The following is a 16028-nucleotide window of genomic DNA, read 5'->3' on the forward strand; positions in this document are numbered from 1 at the left end:
CAGTCACATGGTGACCCAACTTATGACTACAAAACTTACAGCCAAAATCCCAGGGTCAATTTGGTCATAAATCAAGGACTACTGTACAGTATTCTCATCCTTATTCTGTGTACTCGTGTAAAAGTCTTTCAATGACAAGTATAATTGTACACTGCCAACAACACTAATTATTGTTTTATATTTTCAGTGCTATGTACTCTACCATATTGGTAGCCATGAAAAGTTTCTTTATGTGACCTTTAATGCAGTCTTCATTGATCTAGTGCCCTTAAAATGTGTTGGTGAGCTCTAATCATCTACTAGCCAACAGGGAGTTGTAATCCAGTAGTATTGTGAGGCATTTAAAAGGCCATTCTTATATATTAATTATGCACCCCCTAACATATTTACATTTATAGAAAAGCAGACCTCAATCTTCTTGAAATTAAAGAACTTTGAACAAATCATTCTAAAGTATGTTTTTCACTGAGTGAAAATAGGAAAAAAATGGATATATCCAAAGTAACATTTTCACATTATCTATATATATCAGATGAAAAGATAAAGATGTAGCTGTCCTGATATAAATCTATTAATCTTTTACTAGAACCATAATTTTAAGTGCCTTAACATTATAGTTGATAATGTTTGAAAGAAACATTGAAAATTGTAAAAATTAATAAGTTAAACTTAACATGCAGTGGAATTTAATGTCATAAACAGCCAACAGTACCAATAACTAATAATAGAACAAAAAACCAATACAAATTGCCAATCATTTGTTTTGTAGAGTGGGATTGTTAATTGTTTTCATGGCACTCATTCTTCCTTGATTTCATAACAATATTTTCAGTAAATGTGAAGTTAATGTTGGCTTCCGGATAGGTAAGAAACCTGGCAACAGTTTTTCAGTGCTTGGACTAATTGTTTTATATATGCAGCATTCAGTACTAAATACTATTCAATATTCTAAAAAGAGGTCTATCATATAATTTGAACCTAGAATTATCAATTTTAATATTTTGCTAATGCATTGATTTTAGCCAGAGTCATTTGCTAGAGATAAGTGGCTGTATGAAACAAACCAACTATAGCTCGGCTTTTCAAATTAACATACTTTCCTGTAATTATCTACTAAATTGGGAAATTATTGGACCTATTATTTCCTTATACATTGTTTTAATATTTTCCTCTAGGTCAATGTTCGAGTTACCACAATGGATGCAGAACTAGAGTTTGCCATCCAGCCTAATACTACAGGGAAACAGCTGTTTGACCAGGTTAGTATAAGCATGCATGGAATTTTTAAAAAAAAAGAAATTGCAGGTGCGAGTTTGATTTCTGATTAAACAGAAAAACTTGAAACCATGAATACCACAGATTAGCATTCATCTCCTCTTATCTCTACAGCACACTGGCCATCTCTACCTATTCTTAAGCTAAAGAAAACAAAACTACCACTTACACTGCTGTCAGCTGCAAGTTCAATAAATGTGGTAGTTGACATTTCATTGGTCATTCTGTTTAACATTAAGCTAGATTTTTTACTTTTCATTTTATTTTCATTTCTTACTATTAGCTAACAAAAGTTCTGCCATGCCCTTTAATATATTTCTTGTAGATAAAAAGACAATGTACATCCTTGTCTTATTCCCCTTCCTATTCTGAAGCATTTCATTTTCCTAGACTCATTTCTTGTAGCAATTGTTTATTCATTGTAAAGGTTCCTCAGAACACATAACACAGATGTGTTATGACACATCTGTTAGCCTGAATATAACCAATATTCTGGTAATATTTTGTAAATCAAAGGCTTTGTTATACTGAACAGAACAAATTTAAACCTCTTAATATCTTTTGTTCTTCTTATTACCTACCTTACATTAGTTATCTGATCATGTATCCCTCTGCCTTTTTGGAAACCTGTCTGTTTATTCCACATACAACTTCATTCTTCATAGGATCTTAAGCAAAAAATTGTTTTATTAAAAAAATAGTACCATGGGCTTTTTTTTTGCTTCTGTTTCTCTTAGATTGCTTTCATGTCTTCTTCATTAATATCTTTAACTTAGCTATATATTTTCCCGTGATTTTTCCAAACCTCAAGTTGTATCTCATTTTTTTCTTATATTCACTATTTCTTGATATTTTTAAGTGAGGTAGAATGAATTAGGAACCATATGCAGTCCACTGGTTGCCTATATCTCTTGCTATAAAATAGTGCATTAGCTTTTCCCACCATTGGGGTGGGATAGCATGTTTACTGGATGTTTACTAAGTCTGTTTGAAAATACTGGATTAAAATTCTGAGAGAGAAATCCTAATGCTGTTCCTTGAAATTCTAATTAGATTGACATAACAATGACATTAAATACTCCAGATTGATTATTGGTGATGTTAGCCCTAATAAACTTCTTTTAAGGTTTTTTTCCCCCTGTGAAATAGTAATATTGAACTTGTCACCCTTGGTATAAGGATAATAAAACACTAGTGTGAGGTTGAAGATTACATGAATAGGTACTAAGTGTTCTATTTGATGATTAATCAAATTTGCTATTTGATTGCTATTAATCTCTGTCACGTAATTCTTTTGTAATAGGAGCAATACAAGTTTATTTTATTAGATGCTAGGAAATAAAATCAGTTCCAGTGGACGCAATCTAAAATGTTCCAGAATGATAAAGGGAAATGAGTAGACAAGTCACTTTACAAACTTGTTTAAAAGAAGCTTATAGAACACGTTTCCAGATAACTGAACAATATCTAAAGTAGACAATCAATCAGGCATGCTAGGATAGAACTGGAAACATGTAATAAGATGATTCTCCACAATATATTAAACTGATAGTTCGATACAAATATCTTGAGGAAAAGTGCTTTGCTAGAGAATAAAGGTGGATATGAATTCTGTGGACTATATTCAACTTTGTGAATGGAAAGATTAAGAAGTTACATAGTTATTTCCTGTTTCTTTATTTCTGATATAATTGGCAATTCTGCACATTGATACATCTTGTTTTTAGTTATCTGCCCAGTTCTTGTATTCATGACAGCTTGGCTCTGAAATGGGTTCAGAAAATCCTTCTCAGACTAAGATTCTTTAACAACAATTTGCAAGATGTTCAGTCTAGACTATTATCATGTTCTCTATTGGACAATTTTGGTGCTGTGCTCTCCCACTTTTTGGTTTCAGGAAAGCCAATCTGGCCAATTGCTATATACACATGTGTACACCCTCAAATATAGGCAAAGTTAAATTAGTTATATATGCACAGCTTCCAGCCTTATTTTTATTTTTTGCTTTTTTCCTGCTTTTCCTGACTAACACCTGCTACAGATTCTTTTACAACAGGTTTTCCTTGCTAGTGTAATAACTATAAAACTTGCCTTACTTCCCCTGTTTGAAATTCAGCAGGATGTTTGGGGGGATGGGGGTGTTTAATTACTATTTTTATTATCCTGAGCTACCTACTTTTCCTCAATGTTTTAATTCTGGTGCATTTATTTCCCAGCCCAAGTAAATAACAGAGAAGTCATACAACTTCAGCATACTTATCCCTGAAATGTGTCTTTTAAGGAAGCAGTTCCCAACATTTTTTTTCTTTTTTCATTAATTTTTACAATCTTTATTTGGGAATTCAAGCTTCTATATATCTTATATCTTACTGCTGTAAGGAAATATGCCCAGTAATTATATTTAGTTTCTCTACATCAATATAAAGTTATTTTTACCTTCCTTATATCATTTTCTGTTTTCTACATGAAATGAAACCAAACGATGCACTTTTTCATGTTATCACATATGGGGATCATGGTAGCTTCATGATCGCATAGTTGTTTTATGATGATTACTGCTAATTAAAAGTTGGAAGAGACTTTATCTTAAATTAAATGCAGTAACCAGAGGGAAACTATAGCTACTAACTTATTATTTCACTAGAGGCAAGTTAGTCAAGCTTTCTATCAATAGCCTACAATTTCTTCAAATTGGTGAACAAGTCAGAAAAAAAGAAATCATTTGTCATGAACTGTAAGCCATCAGAACATTTGTCAATGCAATTAAATATTCATTTAATATAAAAATAAATGAATAATGCTAAAATAAAACTTCAACAGCAAGATAGGCAGCATATAAATTTAGTAATAAATAAAAAAAATGTATTCTTGATTTTCTGCTTTAGCCTGGTACCCATTGATTTCTCAAGGTAGGAAGATCCTCCCAAAGGTTTTCATATCAGTATATAAAATCTCTCTTGCTCATATCCCACCACTATTGTTATTCTTCAGATTCTACAAATATGAATCATTCTTCTATCACACAAATATCTCCTTTATATTTTGGCTGTTAACAGGAAAGCTAAGCTGCTTCACTCTTCCTTTTCTCTGAATAATGCTTATGACTCATTCTGAGGCATTCTGGTCAGGAGTTCTGTCTTTCTCAGTTATGTATACCTCGATTTCTTGCCAAGTTGCTATGGGTGACCACCATTTCTAGAAGGTGGGAACAGACAGTGTCATTCACATATACCCAATCACAAATCCTGCAGGAAGGTGGGAACAGTGTCACCCACATATACCCAATCACAAATCCTCCACTTACAGAACAGTATTTTCCTGCTTCTGTTGAAAAGGCCAATCATAAGCCACTTTTTAGTGCCATCATAACTTTAAATGGTTGTAAATTGAGGACTACCCATATAAATAGTTAATAGCAATTTCACCAGGTTCCTTCAATTTCTTATAGAATTAGGTTGCTGGTTAGGAGCCCCAGTTTATTCCTCCAAAAATTTTAAACTATGGAACATCGGAAGCCGTCCATTTTTTTGAGGCCACATAGCTGCACAGGGTCAGGAAGATATATGTTTGAGTTTGATGAATGAGCAACAACATGTGCTTGCCCTCTGTTGCTGCTCCCTTAATACTGCTTTAATTCAAGCAGGTATTATCCTAAACCTGTGTTCAGGAAAAGGCATTGTTTATATAGAAAATAACTAATAGCTACAAAAGGGAAGCAACCATAATGTAGAAATATAACTTTTGACATTAGAAATAATCTTCTACTGTGCAGATTTAATTATAGTGCATTAGTCTTCATTGATTTATAAAAGATGTCTTCAGACAATGTTGCGGTTTTTTGTTTTAAATTAAGGTGTTGACATTGTTTAAAAATACAGTATGGGTCCAAACTGAATTTTCCTTGAGCAGGATTCTAAGCCTAATGGGGTTACTGTTATAAGTAGTATAACAGTACTGTTGTAAATGATCTTATTTCAAGCAGCAATAACATTTTAGTTACTTTAACATTTTGAATTCAATTCTAAATAATTATTTTTTATTTTAATCTATCAGCACGAACAGTATGTCTTTTATTCAGTCTTTTTTTCTCAGCTGCGTTTACAAAGTTAAGCATCAATGCAACACTTCTTGTCATTTGCTTGACATGGCAAAACTTTAATAGTTTAATATTACCTGTATGAATTGTCTTAGGAAGTGTTACATCTTTAAATTCAGCTTTAACCTTTCCTATTTTTTCAGGTGGTGAAAACCATAGGCTTGCGCGAAGTATGGTACTTTGGTCTTCAATGTACAGATAATAAAGGTTTCCCAACCTGGCTGAAACTTGAGAAAAAGGTAATGAAATAAGCTAACTTTGATTGTTAAAGGTCCAAACATAGGTATGCACTATTTAACTGATAACCAGATCCATCTAAATCTTTTAAGTCAAATCACAGTCATTTCAGTGAAAAATAACATGTTTATTATTTGCTGTCATCATTATTTGCTATTACTGCTTTATTTGTATTTAAGTCTTTTAAAATAATCCTGCAAAGCAGTTCAAAAGCAGTGCTTATTTATAAGCAAGCAAGTAGATGATAATGCCAGTGAAAGGGGTCATATACAACAAGTCCAGTTAAGCAGGATTCTGGTAATGGTTATCACTCAACCACCATTTTCTTTCTTCAAGGATTTTTTTCCTAAGTAGCCAGCACTAGCATTAGCAATAGCACTTAGATTTATATACCACTTCATAGTGCTTTACAGCCCTCTCTAAGAAGTTTACAGAGTCAGCATATTTCCCCCAGCAATCTGGGTCCTCATTTTACCAACCTCAGAAGGATGGAAGGTTGAGTCAACCTTGAGCCACTCAGAATCAAATTGCTGTCAGTCAGCAGAATTAGCCTGCAATACTGCATCCTAACCACTGCATCACCAGGGCTCTGAAATAATTGTTGAAATATTGACCAGCAAAACTCAACAAGAATGGGATATTTGACAATTCCCTTAGCCCTAGCCACTTTCTTTAGGATCCAGTGCTATTAAAGTAAAGCAATTTGTTGAGATGATGTTTAGGCTTGGGTACTGATAAGAAGAGCTAATCACAGTTATGCGTCAGCTATCCCACTTGAATAATAAGGGCACATGCTACAGACATCATATTTAAGTCTATGTGCTAGGACAATAATAGTCTGCAATGGAATGTAGGACAAGAAGCCATTTATATCTTGAAGTACACTTAGCAGACAGGGCAGAACCATCTAAAGCAGATTTTTCAGTACATCTAGTAGTTGGTGTTGTAACTGTCAGGTTTTTATATACTCTCTTGTAGAGGAATTTCATTTTTTTTAAAATGTATAAATAAAGATCGTTGGCTGTCTGGTGGGGACCAGTGAGCTGGCAAACTGAGTGTGCATTCACAGTATATGCATGTATACTGAGAATCTGAACACAATTTAGTGTCAACATTCCATTAATCTATTCATAATATGGACATTGCGCTTATTTCAGTTAGCTCGGTCTCTTGGTACACATACATAATTTTCTAAATACTTTTCAAGACTAGTTGTCAATCTGCCCAGAGTGGCCTGTTCTTATAGATCACGAATGTCAAACTCGCTGCGTCATGTGATGTGTCGCGACGTATCGCAACTTTTTTTGCATTGCCGGAGCTGGAGTGGGTGTGGCCTCTGTATGATGCAACCGGCCCGTGGGCCAGCAGTTTGATGCCCCTGTTATAGATGAATGTTCCTATAGATATAGTGTGGAGACTAAGATATAGGTCTTCATAATCCACACTGATTTAAAGAATTCTCCCAGAAAATTATTTTTCCACTGACCTATTTGTAAGCATTCATAGGAGGCATAAATAGTATTAATATCTGTTAGGGGGGAAAAGTCAAGATATAATCTGATTCTGCACTACTTAATACTTGAATAGATTAAAACAGTATGAGGGTATTGAAAAAAACCATACAAAGTTTGTATTAGTCTTTCACTAGTCTTTCCAGATTGTGCTCAGTTCATGCAAAGTAGAGGTTTCCATCTCCCTCCCCTTAATTTTATAAAACTATATAATTATAGCTTTTGCAGTCAGTTCAGTTGAACTGACAATTGAAACAACTGTGTCAACTATCAAAGTTAATAGATGCTGTTTAAAATGGCTAATCCTATATGTTTAACACAGTTTATTTTGTGTATAATAGGAATGCTGATGCAGAAAAAGCAATTTAAAGGGACTATATATATATCTGTAAACTCAGGTTATGTTGTGATACTGAGATAGAGAAATTGCAAGCAGTCAGGAACACATAATCTAAGCAAGATAATGTTTAAAATACCAACACCATTTTATTTTTCATTATTGTAATCCAGATGAGTTATAATGATGGATAACTTTTCCCCACTGGGTCCTTATTAAGCAAATAAACAAAGAACAAGCATACTCTGGTTGACACATGGAGGGAATAAATATTAGGAATTGTCTCTAGCTTTCCTTACCACAAAGCCAAATGTGTAAAGAGCAGCCTTTTTGGTTTTTTGAAAAGACATTTCACTTCTGTTAAGTACTAAAGCAATTTCCTTTTCTTCAGTGCAAAACATTTGTGTGTGTATGAGAGAGAGAGAGAGAGAGAGAGGGAGAGAGAGAGAGAGAGAGAATGAGAATGTATATTCATGCTCACTGAAAGTTAAACATCTCCTGACAGTGCAAACATCCTGAAAAATAGTTCCTATTTCTAAGCTTATCAAATCCTGATGTTTGCTGAGTCATAGGGAAAAAACAACAACCTCAGAAATGTAGAGATTTCCTTGTTCAAACAACCCTTCCCCCCATGCATACATGTAGCCATGTTATAATATGACCCATATTACAAATAAAGGAGAATATTTATAGCTCGGGGTTGAACTGAAAGGTCCTTGGCGCTCTCTGAGCCTGGTTATTCCCTTGCAGATGTTTCATTTCCCAAACTAAGTAAGATCATCAGGAGCACTGATAATGTTATCTAGTTTGGATAATGAAACATCTGGAAGAAAACAACCAAGCTCAGAGAGCACCAAAGACACCCCCCCCATGGCCTTCCTAACAATTACTGAACAGCACTATTGATCAAGTGACAGGAAGCAGAAAAGCAAATGAAATAGTTGTTTTAACATTGGTATTTTGGGGACAGAATAGCTTTTTATACTTAAGTAGGGGCTGTTGTTTTTACAGATTTTAAATAAGTTGATTTTTTTGGGAGCAGGAGACAATCATATAAGTTCAAAGATATCTAATAACTTGATAATAAAATGTTATTATTGACTAGCTGTACCCAGCCATGCGTTGCTGTGGCTCAGTCTGGTTAAGTGGAAAAGAAAGAAAAGAGAAAGTGCACGTTTGTAATATATCATGTTTTTACCTGTCACAGGTGTGACATCTATATAATAGTAGGTATATAAAAACACGTGCGTATTCGAATGCAACGTTGTGTCAAAATTTCAAAGCAATCGGTGAAGAACTTTCGGAGATTTTAAGATTTTGAACAAACAAACATTTACATTTTTATTTATATATAGATTGGAGTTGGGAAGCATCAAATTTGAATAAATAAATAACCTTGCGAACTCTCAAGCTTCCTCCTTCCATTATATGTTCAAGATGGACAATATTTAATATTTATTTGCTATGTATATGTAGGGATGTGGGTCTATACATATGTTGTTCATAGTATGTTTAGGTGTGTGTCATGTATGTGTTTCACTTTGAGAGCGGGCAACTAAATTTCATTTTTGATGTGTGCCATTGTGCCCACAGTATAAAAATGACAATAAAAGGTTATCTTATCTTATCTTATCTTATCTTATCTTATCTTATCTTATGTTCAGCAAGTTAGTATTTAATAATTTACTGATACTTTATCACTATTTAGGTCTCTGCTCAAGAAATCAGGAAAGAGAACCCTCTCCAGTTCAAATTCCGGGCCAAGTTTTTTCCTGAGGATGTGTTTGAAGAGTTGATCCAGGACATCACCCAGAAGCTGTTCTTCTTGCAAGTGAAAGAAGGAATCCTTAGTGACGAAATCTATTGCCCACCTGAAACTGCTGTCCTTCTTGGATCTTACGCTGTGCAAGCCAAATTTGGAGATTATAATAAAGAACTGCACAAGGCTGGGTATCTCAGTTCTGAACGCCTGGTCCCCCAGCGGTAAGCATTTCTGTTGAAACCCTGAGGCCCAGCACTCCCCAATTCTATTGAATGAACTTCCAGATGAGAATGTGGGATGTGTAAAAGACACTAGAACAGTTTTTGCAGTTGTTACAACTGATAGCCAATCTATTAAGAAAAGAGTGACAACAATAAAATGAAAAGTCTTTGAGTTTTGTTTTTCAAAATACCAGTAGTACAAAAGAACTACAGTATGTTGTAATTTTCATGAAATTTAGCAGAATTTGAGATTTAAAAATCATTTTAGAATATTAGGGATGCTCATTGCTTACGGGGTCCTAGTACTGCACATAATATTTAGCAACTAAACATGGTAGCGAGGCTAATACTTAAGGTTTTGAGTCAATTGCTACCTCGCTTCCCAAAAGGATGGTTGTTATAGGGAAAATTAAAGAAGCTAAGTATACCACTTTGAGGTCCTACAGTAAAATGTGATCTAAACCTAATGAAAGTTGGAACAAACAAATGGGAAAATATTATCAACATAGAGCAGGCACACTGGCTGAGGAATTCTTGGGAGTTGAAGTCCACAAGTCATAAAAGGGCCAAGTTTGAAGACCCCTGACATAGAGTGTCAGTTGAATAGGTCTATTATTTCTCAATTCACTTCTGGTTTCAGTTAACAAATTAATACATTGCTGCTACTTTACACTGCCTTAAGACATTAGTTTGTACCCATGGAGCTCTTGGGTACAAACTTCATGGGACAGGGATGTTTGCAGACATTTGCACATCCTTAAAGAATAACTTTGTAGTAAAGCTAGAGTTTAATCATTAAACTTGTTCAAGATTCATCTTTTTAAAAATCTCAAAAAAATAACTTTTTTTTACTTTAAATGTTCTGTGCCATCTTTTCCATGTACCCAATTTTGCTAGCAGATGACATTTTTGTAAATAAAACAAATTGAACCTTAAATCTCATGATATATCTTTATATTTTAGAGTAATGAATCAACATAAGCTATCCAGAGAACAGTGGGAAGAACGAATTCAAGTATGGCATGCTGAACATGGTGGAATGCTTAAGTAAGTTATTTCATTGATTTTTTTTATATAGGCAAAGCCAAAGATGATTGAGTAGAGACAGTGAAATAATATTGAACACACAGTGGGGGAAAAAACAAAAATTGATAAATGGAAGAAAGGGTTAGTAAAGTGCTGATATTCCATAGGGAGGTGAGTTGGTTCTTTTAGATCTTTTCTGTTATACCTAGCAGTCTTGAGTATTTTATTTTCCCAGCACCTCAAAGTTCTGCATCAGTCTTGAAAACAAGTCTTAACGTTTCCTATTTTGTATTAACCAGAGAAAATGCCATGCTGGAATATTTGAAGATTGCTCAGGATCTTGAAATGTATGGAATCAACTATTTTGAAATAAAAAATAAGAAAGGAACAGACCTTTGGTTGGGAGTAGATGCACTTGGGCTCAACATTTATGAAAAGGAAGACAAGTAAGTGGAGATATTTGTAATCCTTTATCTAAAGAGCTGTTCTTGTGCCAAAGAATTATCTCATCTGTGATGTGTACTTTTATAGCAATCATAACTGCTAAGGTCACCTTGCTTTTCAGACTATATGCTAAATAATATTGTGCTGGGGTGCATATGACTTCAATGTCACTTGCCTTGCTTTATCTCTTAACTGCTTAAGCTCATGTACAGGAATGTGGTTTCAGAAGGACAGGCAGGGGCTACAGGGAATAATTACTGCATGGCTTGTTGTTATTATAATATATCATACCTTATTGATAATTCTAGAAAAAAATCAGAAGCCAAGTCCATTTTCACTTGTTAAAGTATTGGACAGGAGCAAGAACAATCATCTGCAGGAACTAGGACTGAGATACGAGCCAAAGGATACTGTAGACAATCCATGACCCATTGGCACATTCTTCTTTCCGTATATAATATAGGCTTGTGCTGTTTGCATTCCCCTCACAAACTTCAGGAGAGCTCTGGTGAAATTACTTCCTTCACCACTTCAGCTGACCCACAGAACTTCCTGCCATTTTGTTGAGGGGGGAGGAACAAAAGGAGTGACAGACCACAAGGAAAACTGCACCCCACACTCCCTATTCTGGCATGTCTCCAAAAGACCCCTCCCTCCAGGAAGGAAGAGGGCTCACCCTTTGACCATCAACACACCCCAGGCAGACCTACTCTGCCAGCAAGCATCTGAGTCACTCATTCTTCCCTTACCGGCCACCACTGTTAAAAGAGATTTAAGATTTCAGCCTCATTTCCAAAGCAAACTGTCAACCGATTGGGAACACGAGCCAAAGGGAGATGGGGGGGTTAAAGTCCTCCCATTTTTCCTTGTGCCAAATAACTTAAGAGTTTCTGGGAAGTATAGTCAAAAGACACGCCGCTGAATCGGCCACAACTCTGCCAAATTTTAATCATGGGTCCCTATTTTTGGATGTATTTTGTAAATTAGCCTATTTGAGATATGTTGAGATATGTTGATTCCAAAAATGTTGCCTTATGATGCATTGTCTGTGGAGATTCTCATAGTTATCCCAAAGATGCATTTTCACGAGGCAACTGGACTTTCTTGTTTTTCTTTGAAGACGTTTCGCTTCTCATCCAAGAAGCTTCTTTAGCTTCTTCAGCTTCTTCAGCCCCACCATCCAGTCAGAGCTGAAGAAGCTTCTTGGATGAGAAGTGAAATGTCCTCAAAGAAAAACAAGAAAGTCCAGTTTCCTCGTGAAAAAGCATCTTTGCGATGCCTATGATGCATTGTGTCACCAAATTGAAGATTACAAAGTATCAAACAGATACATATGTTATAGTCTTAATAACCTATTATTTATTGTATGTGCATGTATTACACAGTCAGGGAAGAGTGCACATTTTGCCTGTGGAAAGCCCCAGATTCGATCCCAGTCATCTTTGGTTAAGGCTAAGGGGAATCTGTTCTGAGAGCTGTGGTTCAATAGAGTAACCAAGTCTGAGCAAAATGTATTCACAGTATCGCCACCATGTAAGAAACCTTGCTTAATCATTCAGGATTCTCACTCAACTTTCTCCTCAATGGAGAATTTCCATTATGCTCAGTTGAGAGCTTTTTGTAATCGCTTATTCCATGCTAGGAACCATTAGTGTGAAATGATTCTTAGCAAACAGGTTGGCTTTTATCGGGGAAACAGCTAGGTAAAGTTAAGTTGAATTCTTGGAATACCAGACTGACAGTCTTTGTTATTTTAAGGCAGTAGCTTTAGGGTTCCTTATTAAGGAAGAGATTTGAGGAAGAAACAGCATAGTAGTAATCTGGAAATGAGACAGAAGAAACTGAATGATACCATGTAAAAAGGAATGGATCCTGTTCATATAATCCTTGTTCAATACAACAAGGAAGTACAAGCTCATAAATTAACTTGAATTTACTTTTGAAGCATAGTAGATTATTTATAAATAGTAGCTTGGTTTTATATTTGTTTCCAAGGACGCTTTAAGCTGTATAAACATTCAAACAGGAGAAATTGGCTGCAAACATTGAAAAAAGGCTACATGCTAGGTCTTTCTTGCCATTTTTAATCAAAATTTTACCAAGATCATTGAAGAAGGCTAAAAAAAATTTTCTAGCAACCCTATCACACCTAGAAAATAAGGAGTGTCACTCTAAGGATTGCATGAGTGAAACTACTTCTAGATTCTTGAATGACAGGTCTCTTTGTGTAGCCACAGTCATTCAAACTGGTTTTACAAGCTATATAAAGCCTGCAGGAAGAAACATTTGCTTCTGAAAGAAAATCTGGGAAGGGGGGATGTGCAAAGTAAATTAAGCATTGGCACATCTAATGATTCATAATGGAATCTTCATAATATGGAAGTTAAGTTGCTGCTTCCCCCCTCCCTTATTTTTTTTTTAATACAACTTGAATGCATAGAAATTGCTGGAGGATGGAATATGGTAAGGCACACCTATGGCTAATATTGAGTTTAGCATATAAATAACAGCACTTCTATTTTTCATTATGAAAGCTACCTTTGAATCTCCAACACTTAATTACTGCATCAATATCTTTAAAACAGTAGTCTGTATATGTGGAGAAGCATTAACACACAATGCTCCAGTTATAATAGTCTGTGTGAGTTATATACTTGTGTGTTTGAGATGTGTTTGAATATTAGTAGCTCGGGTTGGTAGTTGGCAGTGGTGGGATTCAAATATGTGAACAACCAGTTCTCTGTGTGGATGCCGCTTCCGGAAGTCCATTCTGGGCCTGGGCAACAAAAAAATTAGCTACCGGTTCTACCAAACTGGTGCAAACCGGCTGAATCTCACCACTGGTAGTTGAGCTGATGGTCTGATCTCCGAGCTTGGCGATTTGGCTGCAAATGTTTCATCTCCTTTTGGGAGGGGGGGACATCTTCAGTGTGCTTTGAATTGTGCAACCCTAACCCACAATTCAAAGCCCACTGAAGATGTCCCCCCCACGGAATGGAGATGAAACCTTTGCAGCCAAATTGCCAAGTTCGGAGATCAAAGCAACAGCTCCCATACTTGTGTGTTTCTTTATATGAGGAGTATTATCTTTGCTCCGATTTTAAGTTCTTATGCAAGCTCTGCTCTAAATATAACATGGATTTCTAGAAGATAAAATTTACCTACATATTATAAAGGAGATTTAAAATGGATGAAACCTTTATGGGGAAGAACTTTTTGTCTCTGGGAGGATGGCAGAGTTTCACTTTAAAAACTGTGATATAAAGAAGAATACAGGTGTTAGAACTATAAGGGTACAAAGAGAGAGACTTTCAATTATTATTTTTTCTATCCCTGGATTGACCTGATAATTTGATGCTGTAGAGAAGGGGATGGGCAGTCATGCAGTTTGTGTACTCAAAAATGTTATTTAGTAGGCCAGATACAAAATTGTGTTTGGGGAAACACATATTGTCACGATGCCTCTTTGTCCACATTAAACCCAATAATCAGTCTTTTTTTTTGCTTGGTATCCTTCCTGTAAAAGCCATAAGGTTGAAGTGACTTTTGTTAGATGCCAGTTGTTCAACTTATTGCAGAAATCTGGAACCAGATCTATTTTATTCCCAATTCTGCTATAAAGATCTAATGAGACAGGGAGGTAGCTTCAGCATCACAGTACAATTTAATCCTTGGCTTATGTCAATTCATTTAATGACAGTTCGAAGTTACAATGGCCTTGGAAAATGTGACATGCCCATCCTCAAAGTTATTGCCGTTGCAACAACTCCCACAGTCACGTGATCGCAACTCAGACACTTGGCAACCAGCTTGCATTTACAATGATTCAGTGTCTTGTGGTCACATGATCCCAATTTCAACCTTGTCAGCCAGCTTCTGACAAGCAGTCAATTGGAGAAGCCAGATTTGCTTAACAACTGCATGATTCACTTAATGACTATGTGATTTGCTTAACAACCACAGTAAAAATTATTGCAAAATTAAGTCCCATCACATGATGACTTGTTTAATGACCAAAATTCCAGTAATTGTGGTCATAAACTGAGGACTACCTCGACTACCTGGAGTGTAATAAAGCCAAACCTCTTGATCTGTATTGTAGATATAGTTTCCTTATCTATATCTGCTTTGGTGTTTCCAGATTAACCCCTAAAATTGGCTTCCCTTGGAGCGAAATTCGAAACATATCTTTCAATGATAAGAAGTTTGTTATAAAACCGATTGACAAGAAATCACCGGTGAGTATAACTGATAATTTGTGTTGCTCCTAATGAAAGAGAATATGGTTATTTATTTATTATTTTTTAAAGACCTACCTGTTAATTTGCATAAATCTTAGAATGAATTTGTATGCCCATTCAGTAGTTGAATAATAGTGGAAACACTGGTTTCTATAAAATAAATCTGCTTAATGATTGAAATTACTTCAACAGAATGTGGAATTCTCCCTTCCTTTCATCATGTCCACATCAATATGTTAGAATGTTTGTTGAATCATTTTATTGCATTTATTGAATATTAATATTATGGGCATCACTTTCTTCCTCTTATATTGCACAAAATTGGAGTCTTAAAATGATAACTTGTAAAAAAAATTACCATAGATATAATTCCTTAATTCTGTAACATCTTCTATCGTTGCATTGTAGAATTTAATCTTCCTAATAATTTTGAAATAATCTTTCTGTAAAGTTTTTTTTAAAAGTTGGTATATTGAAGAAATGTCTTATTTTGCTTTTCTTTATAATATAAATGGGTCTCGCCAGAAATTGCTTAAATTTCAAAAATGACTTCTTTCCCTTTAAATATTTGATTACGAGAAATTATTCTTTGAAGGTAAAGAGAAAATTTAGTCTAATAATAATAACAATAATAATAATAATAATAATAATAATAATAATAATAATAATAATAATAATAATAAAGTTGGAAGGGACCTTGGAGATCATCTAGTCCAGTGGTTCTCAACCTTTTTAATGCCGCGACCCCAACCGGTCGTAAGTCGAGGACTAAATTGGTCGTAAGTCGAGGACTAAACCGGTCGTAAGTCGAGGACTAAACCGGTCGTAAGTCGAGGACTAAACCGGTCGTAAGTCGAGGACTACCCAACCGGTCGTAA

General features: G+C 35.2%; 1 protein-coding gene across 2 annotated transcripts in view; it reads left to right on the forward strand.

The window, feature by feature from the left end:
* EZR (ezrin) overlaps positions 1-16028 on the forward strand; it is a 41301-nt gene that overhangs the window by 14726 nt on the left and 10547 nt on the right. For both annotated transcript variants that reach the window (XM_015816846.1, XM_015816847.1), the window contains 6 exons: positions 1176-1259; positions 5515-5610; positions 9165-9439; positions 10403-10486; positions 10765-10911; positions 15051-15147. In XM_015816846.1, coding sequence (XP_015672332.1) covers positions 1176-1259; positions 5515-5610; positions 9165-9439; positions 10403-10486; positions 10765-10911; positions 15051-15147 — 783 coding nt within the window. The remainder of the gene's footprint in view (positions 1-1175; positions 1260-5514; positions 5611-9164; positions 9440-10402; positions 10487-10764; positions 10912-15050; positions 15148-16028) is intronic.

This window comes from Protobothrops mucrosquamatus, unplaced genomic scaffold (genome assembly GCF_001527695.2).
Source record: "Protobothrops mucrosquamatus isolate PMUCROS unplaced genomic scaffold, P.Mucros_1.0 scaffold511, whole genome shotgun sequence".
In the NCBI taxonomy this organism is placed as follows: domain Eukaryota; kingdom Metazoa; phylum Chordata; class Lepidosauria; order Squamata; family Viperidae; genus Protobothrops; species Protobothrops mucrosquamatus.